Source organism: Pseudopodoces humilis, chromosome 7 (assembly GCF_049639895.1).
Source record: "Pseudopodoces humilis isolate 2021_Gansu_Grassland_sample_001 chromosome 7, ASM4963989v1, whole genome shotgun sequence".
Taxonomy (NCBI): Eukaryota; Metazoa; Chordata; class Aves; order Passeriformes; family Paridae; genus Pseudopodoces; species Pseudopodoces humilis.
This window is the reverse complement of record NC_142206.1, coordinates 30,460,398-30,478,696: the sequence shown is the minus strand read 5'-3', so window position 1 is coordinate 30,478,696 and position 18,299 is coordinate 30,460,398. Positions and strand designations below refer to the sequence as shown.

Here is an 18,299-nt window from a genome sequence, read left to right as displayed (position 1 = left end):
CATGTCAGAAAAGCACAGTCCTTTTTTGTGCACAATGTCATTCTGACTTTGAAAATCACCAAATGAAACAGACCAATTTTGCCATCTGGAAATTAGACTTCCCATCAAAATCTACTTTACATTGATTAAGGTATTCACCATTATATTTGAGCACCTTTTACAGTTCTGCCCATGAAGGAAAAAAATCCAATAGCACTTTGACAAGATATTTTAAAGGATTTATTGTAGTAAATTAATCTAGCTAATCCAGTATCCTACTCCTAGCAGTGGCTAGGGCTTCAAAATATAACTTCTGATTTGTACCTGCTCAGACAGTGAGTGTTATTTCTCAGCTTCATGGAGATCTGTCACCTGCCTTTTAAAACAGTCTTGCCATGCTATACTCAGATGCCAAAGTTATCTTGTCTATTCTTCTAGAATTTAATAGTTTTCATTATTTATTCCCTTTCCATGTCAATCTAAAGGAGCAGCTGCTCACTGTTACACAACAAATGAAACAAGAAGTAGTTATCTTGTTAACTGATTATATCAACTCTGTGTTAATATGCAATTTGATTAATAACTCTCTGCATTAAATCCTCTAAAGGCAAGGAAAATGTTCACTAGAGTGTTGATTGAATATTGCAACAGATGACTCCTATAAGGAGTGTTTGGTGCTAATTGCAGAGTCATGGAACTACCAGACTTAAGTACAACATAAAGTTAGGCAGACCTGAGTGACAAAAAGAAGTCTGTCAAAAATAGAGAAACTTTCTGCAAAAGCAAGGGATGGAATTCTGTCTCTTTTTCAGAATAAAGAATAAAAACTAACATCATCATTCAGTTTATTGCAACAAAATTTCTATCACATTTTTCCTTTTGGAAGAATTAAATTCATTTTATAACTGTTAAAGATGACATGCAGTGCTATTGGCTAGATAAGTTTTAGCAGCAGAACTTTTTAATGCCTTATGCTATACAGATGGTAAAGAAAAGAATTTTAAAATGGTGAAGAAAAGTATATTGTACAGATCATTCTACTGGAAATTCTAAAAATTAACCAAATCCAGTAATATTCAGCTTTTTACATGACAAAATAGAAATACCTGAATGATGAAGTAGTCCTGTGGTATGTTGCCCTCATAAGGAAGGATGTGAATTGAGTTCTCACCTGGTTTGAGTCTAGGCTTATTTGGAGGCAGAGGGGGTTTTATTGATTTTTTTCCTTTGTTAAATGATTTAATACATATACAAACACATATATTCTGTATGTAAGCATCTGCATTTGCATTCTATTTAACGACAGTTAAATATATACTTGTTTGCTTTTTACTGCTCCTTCCATTATTCTCAAACCACAACTGAAAGCAAGCCCACTTCATTATCCAGAATTAGCATGTCCCCAGACAGGTAGTCTTGCTACCTATGAATAACTTTTAAATAATTAAACAAGATAAAATGAACCAGCCTGGAGCAAGCTGCAGACAAGGTCCTCAGCTCCATCACAACCTAATGAGAAAAATGTACTGAGAGCAGTCTTAGGCTAGTGGTAGTGGCGTATGTCTGACTGCCGAGCCTCAGGAATGCCAATATGGGCCTATGTAACGAATATGTATTCCTTGCTGCATTCCAAGCAGCCTCATTGGCAAGGATTAAGGAATACTTAGATCTTGAGAGACTTTTCCTATTATAAACTCTATAATAATCTTGAGCAATATCTTATTACATACAGATACTACTGAAATGATCAATATGAAACAACTTCAACTGGTTTTGAAGAAGTAGCCAAGAACAGACTTGCTTCTTTCTGCTTCAGTGACTAGTAAAGACTTATGCTGGGTTTTGGAGAAAAATATTCTGAGATTTCAGAAGGGGCAGCTGATAAAATGTCTCAGTTTCCTAAAGGACAAAGGAGATGGTTTTGCTTGAGCCCATTTATTTTCTCCCAAAGAAAACAGTTTAGGAATTCTTTGTGGGCCATTAAGAGTGTCCAAGATACCTAGAACCCTAAACAATAGTCATGATGGCATGCCACAATACTGCAGCCACTAATTCCTTTTAAAAAGGGGTAGTGTATAATTCCATCTTATTGATTGCAGCCTACAGCAATCTGCCCTTCTTTCTGCTGTATCTTGTTGCCTACCTCTTACAAAGCAATCTGACCCTAGAGAGGGGTGGGACCCAACATAGATAATAAAGCTGTGCAGGGTGACTACACTGATGCCAAAGAACATGGTGCTTCAGTCACTGGACACTGTGGAGAAAGAGTCTTTGATCTTTCTGCCTGAAAGGCACAAGCAGGGTTGAGGATGCCTGAGGGCTCTCTGGTGAGATGAGGCGTGTGCAAGGTTGCATGCACAGAGCTGTTTGCTCAGTGAGGGAGTGCGGTCATTCTTGTGTCACATAAATTGTGGTGCACACAGCACCACGTCATGCTAACTGCTGCTTATATTTCACTGAACCATGGGCAAAGAAAGGATGCTCAGAGGAAAGAATTTTTCTTTCTGAGATATTTAGAAGCACACAGTTTCTGCTAGTCTCTGAAAGGTCAACTAGAACTTGCATAGTATTCCTAATTTTCGTGTTTTCAGCTCAATCTCCAAAATTACTGCTGTAGTTCTACTTTCAGATGAAATACAGACAGAGCTCCCAAAGGATAGCCCTCATGCCATTTTCAGCCTGCATTCCTCACCCACAATGGTGTTTTGTAGTTGTAGTGTGGTATTTACCTGAGGTGCTGTGTCTCAGGTGAAGGCCTTCATGCAGTCACTAGCATTATTGTCCCTTCTTTCAATGGCATTCTAAGTAGGAACAGCCTCCCATGAAAAACTTCCAGGATCACTGAAGTGAAAACACACTGTTGAAGAGGCAATACATGCAGTCATAGCAACCAGTCAGCTTATGGTCAGTTCACAAATGTTAAAAGCAAAGTATGAATTTAATATATTGGAAATCGGTTTTGATTCCTTTGGACCTGGGTGAGTTGTATTACTGAGTTTCTCCACTGCGTGCCTTGAAGCTCTGTATTAGCATCAGTACTGCTCTTAAAAATCTAATGCTCGCTTCAAAGTTTCCAGTTCAGATCTAAAATAGAAAGAAAAGAAGGCACCAATATCCTCCACAGTTATTCTCTTTGTATGGAAAAATATAATAGCTCCCATTACACTGTTCTTCGTGAAGGTGAATAGACCTTTTAACAGGGTGGATTGTGTTTTTGCAAGCTGAAGTGGATATGTACTGGTGGCTTTGCTGCAGAGCCCTCCAACAGAGAAGAGAAACAAAGGATTTACTCTCATTCTCCCTGATCAAAGTTTGAAGTGGAGCCTCATCCCCATTTTTGCACACATCAAATAAACTAGACAGGTAGTACTGCAGCCTGCTTGGTGGTCAGTAATTTTCATGTGTCAGGTGCCTTTATATAATCCCTGTCAGTTCAGTTCATCTAAGTCACAATTTGTATTACTACCTACTGTGCCAATTGCATACTCTTAGATACTTGTATTAGCATTCTTCAGTCCCAGTCTAAAGTATCCCACTGTTCCTGTTGCAAAGCTTAGACAGAAAGGTGCCAAACAGTGTGGCATTCACTTAATGAGATTGCAGTTCTTGACTTGAATTGAACAGTGTGGAGTCTTAAGAAGGAAAAGAGCTTGTATTATTCTCTTAGAACACGTGTGTATATGCATCTGTATGTGTGCACACAGACTTATATTACAACTCATAATAATTCCATGCCACTAATCTGCTTGCCTGTTCTTTCCTATAGCCCAGATGATTTACTGAACGCACTGAATGAGGGTATCAGCCGTGCTGATGTGATCATTACATCAGGAGGTGTATCCATGGGGGAAAAGGTATGCAAAATTTAAGTTTGACTTCCTACAATAAATGTAAGAATTTCAAACCAGAGTCTGTCATCCAAGCTACTGCCTTTGTATTAAGGTTTATTAAAAAGGGACCTTACTTCTATTGGAACACTTACATGTGAATTACTTAAGAAAATAGTCTTCAAAGCTCATTCCCTTTGTTCTTGTTTTTCTACTATAGTTGATATAGTGCAACAGAGAAGCTTTTAATTCTAGATGTGAGTGATTTACAAATGTGTTTTTATTTAAGGAATGATTTATGTAGATGAGGAAGGTACTGAGGTAGGTTAATAGTAAATGAAAACAACAGACTTCTTTTTATTTTTAGAGCAGGTAAAATGTAGATAGAATTAAGGTACTTTGAAAGTACTTTGAAAAGCAACCTGAGTATATAAATAGCATTTTTTTACTCAGCACATTTGTTTCCTGAATGTGCCAAAGCTCTATCTGTTACAAAAATAGTTTTATCACGTTTTGCTCCTGATAGTCCTACAGACAATACATATGAGACCCAGTGAGCTGATATATTTGCCTTTTGAATCATTAACAGAATTGTTGATTGAGTTCCTGTTGATTATCCCTGTGCCAAAACCATCAAAGAAAATAGGGATACACAGATGCTGGTGGGGCATAGATGAACCTGCAGGACATTTATTAATCATGACTTATGCGAAGGAAAACTCAAATTACTTTTTGATCCCAGGCTGAATCTGTGAGTTTGGCAGGTAAAATAAACATCTTTTATAACTAACAGATACTAAAGACGGTCATTAGGAGGTGGGAAACATGAGTGCTGGTTTTGTTTACCTTTCTGAGTAGAAATCATATCTTTGGATACATAATGAAAATGGATAATTAATTAAACCAGTGCAAATAACTTTCAATTACTCCCATTGTCTCCAGTATACCTAGAAAAATAATCAAGGACAAGTACTAATCTTTAAATTGAGAATGTGACAACATAGTGCAGACACAGTATCACTGAGAAGCGGCTGGGCTGCTGGATGGTCTTACAGACATTCAGACCTTCGGCTCATTTCTCCCCAGCCTGAATTTGAGGCAACACCCTAAAGTCAATAGGCTCTACATTCCACTGATGGTCTGCCCTCTGATACTGAGCTTTCTACAGCTTTAATGAAATAGCTGTGAACATCCAAGTATCAAACAGAAAGTAAAAGAGGGATTAATGCAATTAATAATTGAGAGTTAATGCCTGGCTGAAATGAGTTGCTGCTTTCCAAGTATTTGAACCCACACATGCAACAAAAAAAAAAAAGGGCCAACTGCCAGGGAGTTTCAGATTTACTGCTTTCAAAGTCTGTCTTCACAGATGATTGTTGTGGCCCGTGTCTTTAGCCTCACTAAACACAACAGATAGGGTACTACATCTTCAGGCACAGCAATCGTCAGTAATTGTTTAAACAATTCCATTTGTTTTAATAACTGGATCAATCATGTTTATGCAAAATCATTTAACTTGAACTCATTCACAAGCCCCTCAAAGTTTTTTTTCTTTCTAAGGAATGCTAAACCCAACCACTGTGAATTAGACCATTAGATTCAAGATATTGCAATAATGACAGTATCCTGGAAAACTATGATTTCTACAGTACAGTGTTGCATTCCAAAGTAGTAGGAGATCTCTGAATCTACAACTAGATCACTTCCATGGCAAAATTTAAGTAACTTGATTATTTAAAGTCTTAACTTTGAATTGTAAAGGTTGTTTTCCACCTTTGACATAGAGAATGTTTTAGTAGTAGGTATTTGTGGGGTGCTCTAAGATTCTGATGCTGCAGATGCATTTTAAGGAAATATATGTCCTCATGGAGTCAGGTTTGGCACCTAAATGAGCCTGATCTTTACTTCTTTTCCAAAACACTTTCTTTCAAATACTGGAAATTCCCCACTGGGCTGTAGCACTTTCAGGATATGCAAATTTTCATCTTCTCTTGATATTAATTAATTGCTTCGAATGCTTAGATGATGTAAAGCCACTTTGATGTTACTTAATTTTTTTTTATTTTTTTTTTAATTAAACAGGACTATCTTAAACAGGTGCTGGATATTGATCTTCACGCACAGATTCACTTTGGCAGAGTTTTTATGAAACCTGGGTAAGAAATCTTTCTGCTTAGGCAGCCTCGATGGAGGCTACATTGGGCCAAATATCCTAGTGAAGTGCTTCAGTAGATTCACTTTTCCAAATATACTATAAACCACAAGATAGATATATGTGGGAAAAGCAGCAAAATCAATGCTCTTCAGATTAGTCATCATCTTTAGGGGTGAAATTAACTGGAACAGAGAGATTATTTTTTATCAGTAAGAGATATTTCTCTGGTAACTGTTGCAAATTAGGTTTGGGGACTGGTGGGAAACCAGCATGGTATAAAACATTGCCACAGCCTTCAGTGTGATCACAGACCTCACATTAACATTACCATGAAATAACCAGGAAATATAAGGACATTAAATGGACAGTTTGCTTAAAGAGTATCTCATTTCACTTCAAAATTTGCATAAATTATATTCCTACAAGCTGTTCCTTGAGAGAGGTGGAATGACAGCTAATTTACAAAGCTTTGTCTAATTGGCATATTGAGCATAGTAATTTTAAAGTAAGCAGAGTCCTTTATGTGTTTAGTTTGCCTCAGAAAACTGTTTCAGCATTGCTTTTCTACACTGTGATGCTGCTCATCAGTGAGTCTGCAAGTGTGCTCTGTAGAGAGAATGAAAATCACACATGTTGAAAACTGAGAGCTCCCTTTTCGACACAGTACAGGAACAGAAAGATGTCTCCACTTCTGCCTCTCTCCCTGTGGAGGGCATTTGGTTTGCAAGCTGGGTCAGAATGGTGCAGCTACACAAGATCAAGCACAGCTTTGCAGAATGATTCCTTCTAGCCCAGAACTGCTGTCACAGAGCAGAGCTGCAAGTGGGTGTTTGCTGTGAAAACAGACAAATACTTTTACTGTCTCTGCATACAGTCTGGTAAAGAACTGCGTGTGGGCTTAGTGCTTGTGCTGCTCCTACCACCACCTCCTTTCCACAAAAGGAATGAGTGAGCTAAAAGCTTGTTTTTTTTCCCGTGGTGGATGTAGCCCAGGCATGGAAATTGCTCACTGCTTCTGTCATACTGCTACAACTGATGTGGGGAAGTCCCAGAAGCAGAATCTGCACTGCTGACAAGGGATAACTTGATTTAGAGAATTCAGAGTATTAAATTCTGGTTCTGGCTTACTTGTAAGCAAACATAATTTTTTCTTCTGGTGAGTCCTCTGTAGGCCTACATCAATAAACTTTTAATAACTATCTGGAAAAATTTCAAGAAATGGGTTTTTTCCCTAAATGTCCCTTTTCATTTTATACCACAAGAAAGGTATTTCTTATTGCTGCCAAAACATTTGCTCATCTGTTCTTACTGAGAATGTAAGCACTCTCTTTTTCATTAGCTGTAGTGCAATAGCAAATATTGTATCTTGGGTTTTATTAACTGCTTCTTAAAAGATTGTAGATTGTGCTTACTATATTGGGAAAAAATCCCTTGAGTAAGTTCCAAGAGTGAAGTCAGAATTTTTTGTATGCCTGTATTTGATGTGCTTCATGAGTGCAGGGTAGTGCCTGGGATTTAGCATCCCTCCACTTGGTCTGAAAGTTGCTGAGCTCGTGTAAGGTTATCTTGTCTAGCCACACTGAGAGAAGAAAGTACTGGAAGATTCTGACAATGATGGTGTTGAAATGTCATACAAGAATTCAGAGCTTCCAGTAGATAGGAATTAACAATTAAATTTTTTGTCCGTTGGTTTGTGCACTGGTTATAACAGCTGAAGTTCTGGCACATAGTTCCCATCATGTTAGAGCCATTTTAAAACAAGAATGTCAAACACTAACTTCTCCTGGTAAAATAGGATATTGATGAGTCACTACAGATACAAAACTAGGTGATAATGATCAAAGTGCAGCAAATCTCCAGTTGTAAACTATCACCTGCTGACCAGGTGCTAGTAATCAGGTCAACATGAAGCCAAGGAAACCAGCCTAATTATTGCTCCTGTAAGGTATAATTTCTGATGTTTGAGAGGATTATATTAACATACAATTCTCTTTTCATGAATGAATCCCTTTTCTTTGCCAGCCACATTCTTGAGCTGTCACATTACCATCCTATTTGTGTAACAGTAATAGCCCTCACAGCAAGTCACCAAGGATCACTCAGCAGCTCTGAAAGTCAGAGAGAGCTCTTCATTGATAGACCAGGGAGTCACTTGGCTGCAGCTCTGCTGTGTATCTGAACTTGTTCATCTGCAGACTAGCTAGCATTTGCTGCTCAGAAGTACTGCTCTCTTGCCAGTACTGCTGTAGAGACTGGAGTAAGAGAATTAGAGTCACCAATGTTGTAAAAAATTGTAAAAAAACCCTTACATGAAAAACAAACACAGCTCTGTAATTGCATCATTCCAGTATTACTTCATTGTTAATTGGCTTCTAGCATGAAGATTTAGATTTTTGATTACTAGTTTGTTTCCTTTTAGCTATTTCCTCTCCAAATTTGTGTACTTAAAACTTCAGAATTGAATATCAAGAAAAATTATTCTGTCACCACAAAGAGAGGATTATACCTCCAGTATGGAATAAGCAGCAGGTGCTGATGAACTGCTGAGACAGATGTCCTGTTTTGTTTCCTTTTCTTTTCCAAATGTTTTAAATAATACAATAATGTTCAGTCAAATTTTAATGCAGATATTAAATAACTTTCTTTTTCCACAGCCTGCCAACAACTTTTGCAACTCTGGATATTGACGGCGTAAGAAAAATAATCTTTGCGCTCCCAGGTAAGACGTTTTGTGGATTACTTTTGTTGCTGTGTATAGATGACAGACATGAAACAGAATAGTGACACTTGACAGCATCTGTGCCTGATGTTGTCCCCTAAGGAAGGTACCTGTAAGATTTTCTCAGAAATTTCCAGAAGAGATTGACTTACAGGGATGTGCTAAGGAGTTCTTTTTGTCCCAGAATTCTCTAGTACAGGTGTTAGGATTTCTTCCATCCAACAATTTGCTTACGTTTTTCACAGGGGTGTTTTTCCCTACAGCTCCCTGCACCTTCACCATAAATGTCCTGTGGGTGCAAGTCAGTGCATTCACTCTGATATGCTGAAAATTGAGAAAAAAATGAGGGAGTGCCAAGGAATATTTCATGGAATATTTTTGTTTATCACGCTCATGCTGTGGAACCAAAAGAGGGCAGCATGGCTGCACCACTGCTGACTGTGCCCTGGGAAAGCACTTGTTTAGAATAAAGATTTTCTTATGGATTTCTGTCCTTCTAAATGAGGAAGAATTTATTTTATTCTTACTGCTCTGTCTTTCCATGAATTTTGACTACACAAGGAATCCTTTTCTTGATAAGCTGGTGGTTTTCAGATGTATCTCTAGTGCTTCTACCCTCTCTTGCTTTAGTTGCTGTAGTACATTTTCTTACAGGGGAGAGATCAGTGAAGCATCCATCTGATCATTGTATTTCTTCTAAAACTGTTGTCTAGGGAAATCCAGACCTGTAAGACAGTGGTGTCTGACAGGTGGTCATACACCTCTCATGTGAATCATCAGAAAACATATAAATCAGTAGGATTCTCCTCAGAATTTGTACTAAAGCATTTTGCCACTCTGTTAGGGAGTTGAAAGTTATTTTTCTCTTGATGTCTGGGAACCATTAGTCATGACTAAAGAGCCCTGTGAGGGTAGAGCCAATAACTATGCACAATTAACTCTGCTCCAGCCTCAGACAAATGTAGGCATAGGACAAAGGTAGTGGAAGAACAGAGGAAAATGGTGAGGCCTGACGAACATGGGGCAATTCGGGCTGGAGCAGGACCTCAGCACACATCATCCAGAGTGTAGCTTTCAACAGGTGTGATTGCCACATGCCCCTTGCCACACGCCACTGCAGTCTGTACTGTATGCAGTACATAGCATGGAAAGCTCTGAAGAGTCCTTTAAAATGAAATTGCTATACAAACATAAGTTCACTTTCAGCATTCCAGAGTAAACCAAGAAGGCATCAGCCCCAACTGTTCTTTGTCCTACAGGCAATCCTGTGTCAGCTGTTGTCACCTGCAATCTCTTTGTTGTTCCTGCACTGAGGAAAATGCAAGGTATCTTGGATCCTCGGCCCACCATCATCAAAGCCAGGGTAAGAAGCTTGTCCTCTACTTCAAAATTCTCTCAAGACGCTGAAGCACAGCTCTTTGAGCTCTGAAAGACTGTTGTGTTTGTGGAATCTTAGCCCTAGATTAGTTCTGGCAATGGAAGGACTTTCACACAAATAGAGGTACATTCTCAGTCTCTGTTAATGGTAATATTCAGTCCCATAATTTTTTAGAGTTAGATGGCCATCTAATGGAGCAAGATATACGGATGCAGAGGCAGCCATTTGCCAGTCAGGCAGGAAGGACACTCTCCTGTTTAAAAAAGACATTTGTTTTAGGCAGAGTAATCTGCAAAAATCTAGAGTTGGATAGTTCTGTATTAGCAATAGAAAATACAAACTTTAAAGCCCTTTTGTTATCTATATAAGAAAACCACAAGACCTAAGCAATATAAATTCCTTAAACTCTTCTCACTTTTCTAATAAATCATGGATAGTGTAACTCTATTTAATATAGATTCAAGGCATGTTATTATAATTACTTTTTCTTCTTCTTCTTCTTCTTCTTCTTCTTCTTCTTCTGTTTTTGATTAAAATAAAGTACCAAGGAATACATCACCTTTTTCTTAGTGTTCTTGGCTATGCACTTTTCTCTTACAGTTTATCCCATGTCTCTCTTTTGCCCTTTCTCAAGCAACCAGATTTTATCTCACAGCCAAAATATTCTAAAAGAAAGGGCAATTTGCAATGACCTTCACTTTTGCATGTATTTTCCATTATGAGCCATTCCCTGTATGTCTTTTGATTTCAAAGACTGGCCATTTTCCTTTTGTCAGAGCTAGCAGGATTTTGAATGTGAATAACATTTTTATCTTTATGCAATGTAATCCAAAGAGACCAGGCTTTTTTCTAGAGAAATACTATCTGTAAACTCTCAGTAAAGGTACAGCTTTGGAATATTCCACTTAATGCACATAGACTCCTTCAGACAGTTTGATATTGTAATATCACAGTTGTATTTCCTTAAATACTGCAGTCTCTGCCTTCTTCAGCTTTTAATCTTGCACTAGACACCATCTGACCTCAAAATGCAAGTTTTTGAAAAGACTGTTTCTAAGGAAGAACAATTGAGCAGATTATTCCATTATCTTAGACAGTGCAATGTGAATGCATGACATGTTCATCCTTTCTTTTTTAATCCTACAGTTATCATGTGATGTAAAATTGGACCCACGCCCAGAATATCATCGGTGCATTCTGACTTGGCATCACCAAGAACCACTACCTTGGGCACAGAGTACAGGTGAGTGCCAGTCACACAGACTGACAGACACTCACACACAGCCTTGCCTTCCTAAAGATGTGTCTGGGAACAACCAAGAGTGTGCACATGTTTTTTTCATAGACCCTTCTTTATGCGGACTGATTTGCTGACACACTTGTGCATGTGCATGCACTACATTAGTACAAAATTCAGTGCTGATATGGCTTGTTGGTTTAACCATTAGAACATCCTTTATTTTAATAACCTGCCTTAATACACTACACCTGTATGCTTGTATATGTGCACACATTCCTTTTTATAAACATCCACTAAGCTTATTTGCAGTCAGGCACATTTGCTTCCTTTTGCTGTTGTGCATGTACTAAACAAACATGAGTTGTGGCAGAGATAGGAGCAATACAAATAAAAGAAATGTGATTTAGCTGAACTGGGAAAGTAGCAAAGATAGCAGAGGCTCCAGATGTTCTCTTAAAGCAGACTAAGGATTTATTAGTCATGTTTGCCACCTAGGAATACTTCTGGATTCTGAGCTGCAGTTGAGGTTGTGTGAGGTTGTGTGAGGAGTGGCTGAGGGAGCTGGGGCTGTTTAGCCTGGAGGAAAGGAAGCTCAAGGGAGACCTTATCACTCTATAACCACCTGGAAGGAGGCTGTAGCCAGGTGGGGGCTGGCCTCTTCTCCCAGGCAACAAGTGACAGGACAAGAAGAAATGGACTCAAGCTGCACCACAGCAGGTTCAGGTTGGACATCAGGAAGAATTTCCTCTTGCAAGGGCTGAACATTGGAACAGGCTGCCAAGGGAAGTGGTAGAGTCACCATGAAACAACTGGACATGGCATTTAGTGCTATGGTTTAGTTGAAATGGTGGTATTCTGTCAAAGATTGGACTTAATGATCTTGGAGGTTTTTCCCAACCTAAATTATTCTGTTCAAAGAGAATAAAGTTAATCAAATTTATTCTAGACCAGGATATATAAAACATTCTAGACTGTACTGATTTTTGTGCTTGTGCAATTGGAATAGGTGTACAAATTCAAAAATAAAGTAATTTTGATAGGATTAGCAATTTACTAGGTAAAGATACACGGTACAGATAATGTGGAAGGCTGGATAGGAAAGCAATCAGCAAAGAGAGTGACGGTTTTGAGAGCCAGAGCAGTAGGAGGCTGAGTAAATCTCCACAGAGTTCTCTGTTTCTGTCCATCTTGGAACAGCAAGATCCCAGCTCCATGAGTAAGTTAGCCACATTAACATTTTCATCATAACAGCTTTTGTTTGTCGCACCGTGTTGCAGCATTTGGAACTAACTGAAGACTCAACTGAAACTGTTCTGCCTCTCTCCTGTAGGAAATCAGATGAGCAGTCGTCTGATGAGTATGCGCAGTGCCAATGGACTGTTGATGCTACCTCCAAAGACAGAGCAGTATGTGGAGCTTCACAAGGGGGAGGTGGTGGATGTCATGGTCATCGGAAGGCTATGATGTCACCAGCAAGAGCGAAGCTTTGATGCATGTCCACATATCATTGACTGTATCCTGTAATATGCAACGGCACAGCTAGTTTTTCCGATTTGGATAAAAGTTGATCAGTATAGTCAACATCTTGAAATATATTTCAAATGGAATTTAAATAAATACCTTTTAAAAAAGAAAAACAAACTTTAAAACAAATCTTAACAAAGAAATTTATTCTGATTATATCAAAGCAACTTTTTCCTTTTCTTGCAATTGCTTTGTGTGTTCAATGCTAGTTCTAATAGCGGTAGCTTTTAGTAGACAGCAGTAGGTGCCTGCAGAACTTGTGTTTTTTCTCATCTTTAAGATACAACTACTTACGCTCTTAAAACAAGGCTGTCTGCTTATTTATACTAGCGTAGACAACACTTGGATTTCCCTTATTAGTATGCTTCATAACCGCTTCACAGAGAGCTTCTGCTTGTTCTTTATCTTGTATCTCGTGTTGATGTGCACAGTGCCAAAAGCAGAGTGGCTGCACTGGGAACCCAATGAAGCCCCGAGGTTTTCTCACCTCGCCGCGCATTCAGGGATGTCTCTTGTCCCAGCAGCCACCCAGCTCAGTACTCTTGGGCAGTAACTGGATACCTTTTATTTCAACAAACAAAAAAATTGCTTCCTTAAGTGCTGACAGCCTTTTTAACCAATACATTTAAAAATGTACAGAACTAAAAACTAAAAAAAAATCAAAGACTGATCTTGTACAGATATTAGTGTTACCAGCATTCGTGTGGAAATTAAATGAGCAAAGAAATAAAACTAATGTTAAACAACTCTGTACCATAACATTTTCTGTAATGATATTGAAACTTAAATGAATAAAAAAAATCCTCAATCATTATTTAAAATTTCACCTGTTCAGCCTTGTTGTTTGAAACAAAAAAGTAGTGATTTAAGAGAGTATTTGGGGTGGGGGGAAGAGCATAGGAAGGAAAAGAAATAGGATGTTCAACCTAGGGCCTTCCCTCATGTAGTGTCATGAGTGAACTGAAACTACAGAGCTCTCTCTCACACCTCCCAAGGGACAAGACAGAAGCAGCACTTGGAGGTGGGTGGGATTGCAGTCAGACTAATCAAAGCTGGAGAATACTATTTTTTCCCCATCTAAATTGCATAGCATTTGCAAACAGCTCTTGTGCTGCACTGTCTGGAATTTGATAAAGTGTTCTTTTTCTTTTTTTTTTTGTTTTTGCTCATGAGAGACTTTTCAGCTCACACCAGATTGTGTATTTTGGTAGCTACACATTTCATCTGGGATTAAGACCATAGCAGTACCTTACAACATCTTGTTTCTTGGACTTGATGGGTAAAATGCTATCCCACCAACTCCATTTGTGAAGACAGAGCATTTATCTACAGTGTTTTTTTAAGACTTAGTCAGAGAGAACACAGAAAATTTGGTTTAAATTCTGATTGCCACAGTGGACCAGAGCTGTAGTTCTATGATAACTGCAGAGGGCATCCCTCAGGCTGGTTTTAAAACCAAACTGTTTGCTGTGAACCTCTCTGCATGGGCCATTGCAAAGGTTGAAGGCAGGTAAGCATACACTGTGTTTGGAGGCAGTGCAGGGATTAATTGTTCAGAGAAACCCTAACACAACTTGCTGATCATATTTTTTTGTTCTGGATACATGTCCACATTTGTGATCTCTCTATGTGGCAGCAGGGTGGTACCAAATTAAGTTCACGGATGCCTGTTTTGACTGTACTAATATTTTAAACCACAGAAAGAAGAGAGAGGTTAACTCATCTCTGAGAAATAAGGGAGAACACTGCCTATTATAAGCCAAAGGATTGTTATAATGTAGTTAAGGGTTCTTATAGGCAGCATGTGTAATGAAAAGCAGAAGTTTATAAAGGACACCAATAACATAAAGACTCACTAGTAATCAAGTTCAATAGTTGTATTAAAGGCAGAGTCTACTCCTTGAGTACATGTATTTGATACATTTGGATATCAAACTTCATATTTCCTCTGAGGAGATAGAGGTGGGAGAGTGTGAAAATGTCAAATGAGGAGTCAGAGCCCAAATCAGGCTACATTATCAAGCAAAAGCTAGGGCTGACATTTAATGATCCTTTTACCTGACAGGGAACTAAGAAGAGTAGATGTTGAACCGCTCAAGCACAAAATTTGCCAAAAACTTTCTTTTGCCTTAGCTGGCAAATTGAAGCTAGTTTTTAGTGTCGGGGGAAAAAAAATAATTAAAATTGTCTGTCATTTTTGCTGGCACTTTCCAAACATTTTGGGTAGAGTTGTATCCCAAATAAATTCAGGAATATATTCCCAACCTAATATTTCTTCTGTGAGGGTATTTTATACATTTCCCAAAAGTCCAGGTAAGAAACTCTTTGCTTGAATGCTTTGTATCTACAGTAATCTCCTTGATTCTAAAGCCAGCTAGTGTTACTCCCATGTAAAAGGTGAAACCTAAGGACTACAGGTTAGACATGGAAGAGCATTTCTGCATATACTCAAAAAAAGCAGAGACTCCTCCAGGAGAGTCTAGTCTTGTCTAGGGAGACAATCAAAGTCACAGCTATTGATGACAAAGGGTTTGTGTGGGCAGAACAGCTGTAGCAGCTGGTGGTCATTAGAGCAGCAATCTGTAGAACAAGGTATAGCTTCCCATAGCAATATTTGGTTCATAAGTTGCAATTAAATGCCTTATCCTCATGGATGAACATGATCTCTAATAACTGTAACTCTTCATCTTCCTAGTGCCAGCTGGTCTCAAAACACAAAGCATAGCATTTTCAGCATGATACTGTCAGCAGCTGGATTTCCATATTTAAGTGAAAAAAGTCACACTGCTGTTCCTTCTGTGTTTTCTTATGGGTTTTTTTGGTTTGGTTGTTTGCTTTCTTTTAAACTTGGTGATTGTTTTTTAGTAAATCTATCCCAGCCTCTACTCAGAGAGATGAGTTGTCATGCTGGATTTAAAGTCAGCATTGAAATGCAGGCAAATCTTGGGTAATTTGTGGGAAGAGCCTGCACATTTTGCAAATGTTACAAGCTCATGAACTGCTGCTCATGCTGCAGGTTTTCTGGAAGGGCTCAGTGACTCATATTCAGCATTCAGTTAAGACTTGCTCTGTGCATTTGTGCCATATTGCACGCAAGCTGATAAAGTTACTGGAATAGAGAGCCTTCAAAAGGTGATGCACAGAGGCTCAAGCTCTCTAGTTTTAAACTGATGTGAGTCAGATGATTTGTTCCATCCCAGCACCATACAGCAATACTCACCATGCTCTGTCCCCATGCAAGGACTTCTGCATTTCCATGGACCCAATTTTAATGTTTAAGAATGCAAGCAACCAAGTAATTTTTGCAGAGTTAATTCACAAGCAAAACTGAAACCTTATTTTACACTACTGCAGATACTGTGGTATCCTTTCCTATCTAGGTCTGCCTGTTATAGCAAAGTAACCAGTGACTTAATAATTTTGAAATGTTATGCTGGTTGGACCACAAAGGGGGACCCAATTTTGGGACCATGTGCAGACCAGACAGCAGGCCAAGAAGTCAACATGGACACTTTCAAACACACCTCCCTACGCTGCCAATGTCTGGTAAAAGCAGAAGCTTCTGTGGGACTACTTAAGAAACTGCTGAGAAGAAAACAACATAATGCCATCCTTGGATAAATCATCCTTGCACTGTGTGGCCTGTGCACTTTTAGATTTTATTTTTTTTTTTCTGAATTGGCCCTGTGCAAAAAGCTTGCCAATAGTTCACACCTCCAGAGAAGTATAAATGCATGGCAATGAGATAACTATCCAGCTTCCAAATACTACCCCCACACAGTGTTTGTGGCAAAAAGTCCCACATTTTCACTGTGAAGCAGCATCTCCTCTGTTTTATTCTGAATTTGCCATCTCCTACCTCTGTTTGATGCTTCTTAGAGGGTTTTTTTGGAGCAAAGAGAAGTCACCCTCACTTTGTCACCCATAATTTTATAAATTTCTATCCTCTCAATTAAATGTCCTAATCTGTGCAGTCTGCCCTTTGTGGTCACAGACCATATCCAAGGATCTGTAAATTGGATGATCTCTATCACAGATTCATGGAACCATCAAGGTTGGAAAGGGCCTTCAAAACCATCAAGTCCAACCACAAATGCAGCACTGTCACTGCCATCCCTAAACCATATCACCCATCCCCATTGCTCCTCTTTTCACCCTCTTCAGGTTTATTATATTCTGTCAGAAACAAGGAGATCAGAACTGCATATTAAAAGGCACCACCATCTCATTCATACGAATCACATCATGATGATTTATGTTTGTTCTCTATTTCCTAATAATTTTTTTTCTTCAGTACTTCTGACTGATATGTTTTTATGGATCTTAAAAATCTCATGCTTTATTGGTAATGTTCTTATTTTTTTAAAAGAGATAACCTTAAATTCTCATGCTTTATTGGTAGTATTTAACCCAGGAACAGTAATTATAATTACAGTTCAAGAAAATAATTTCCGCATATGAGTAACTTTCCTTTTATCTGTGTTAAATTTCCTTAGTTGTTTCAACTCACTTCCACTCAAATTTGAGCAATCTGTCTGCAGTTCTTGGTCCTGGAAAATGGGTATTTTCCTGGAATTTAGCTGCCTGCAGTTCAATCTGATAATGGAGACTGCGGTGATTACCTCCACTGAGGATCTGCTCTATGTCTTGTGGGAAGACCTGCTTTGGTGGCTTGACAAATTGTATATGTTGTAATATTGGTACTTTACCTTATTATGCCTGATTTTTTTCTTGTGGTTTCTTGCCAGCTAGATTTCTTGCTGCTGCTGATAGCCTCTTCAGCTATGCTCATTTCAGGATGGTGTTGCACTGCTTTGGATTTCAGGATGGTGTCATCACTGCCAGATGACCAAGACCATCCTCATGTATTCATAGAGATGCTGCAGAGAAAAGAATTGGGCTTAATCTTTTCCTATAGCTTTCTTGTATTTGGATGAGGCTGCTGGAACAGGCTTGTTCATGGTCAAGGCTGGAGATCAATCTCCTGGGATGTGGCTCTGCAGAGCTTTGTGGCTCGGGGCATGGGCTGCACTCAAGAGAATGAGCTCGGGGAATTGGGTAGGCGAGTGAACTGGAGTCAATGCTGATGCCAGCAGGTTGGTTATGGTGTACTGTGCTGCCTGCCAGGACTTTTGTGTCAGACCTAGGTAGCTATTCATCACTGAAGATATTGAATAATGACAATAAAAATGGCCTGAGAACTATTTACCTGCCAGTCTTAAGAGGGGAGAGGCACACATGCAGATGCAATGGTACTTGAGCCTATCTAACTAAAAGATGGCTGGCATGGTACATCCATGACTGACTTTCTGTAATTTACTCCCTAATGGCCAAATCAAATCAAATTGCCCAATGTGCTATGAAAAGCCAGAGAACAGAGAAGATAGGATTTAATGTGCTCTTGGCAGTCTGCGTTGCTAAGGAGTCATGCTGCAGCTTTCTCCATTAACTGGATTTTTTTCTAAGAGGTGGTGACT

The 18,299-nt window shown here is 38.8% G+C and overlaps 1 protein-coding gene across 8 annotated transcripts in view; it reads left to right on the top strand.

Moving 5' to 3' along the window:
- GPHN (gephyrin) overlaps positions 1–13,624 on the top strand; it is a 277,217-nt gene extending 263,593 nt beyond the window's left edge. For all 8 annotated transcript variants that reach the window (XM_088057855.1, XM_005520351.3, XM_088057857.1 and 5 more), the window contains 6 exons: positions 3,746–3,833; positions 5,889–5,962; positions 8,616–8,680; positions 9,940–10,043; positions 11,205–11,301; positions 12,629–13,624. In XM_088057855.1, the coding sequence (XP_087913981.1) occupies positions 3,746–3,833; positions 5,889–5,962; positions 8,616–8,680; positions 9,940–10,043; positions 11,205–11,301; positions 12,629–12,762 (562 nt within the window). In that variant the 3' untranslated portion in view covers positions 12,763–13,624. The remainder of the gene's footprint in view (positions 1–3,745; positions 3,834–5,888; positions 5,963–8,615; positions 8,681–9,939; positions 10,044–11,204; positions 11,302–12,628) is intronic.
- Positions 13,625–18,299: the final 4,675 nt, after the last annotated feature.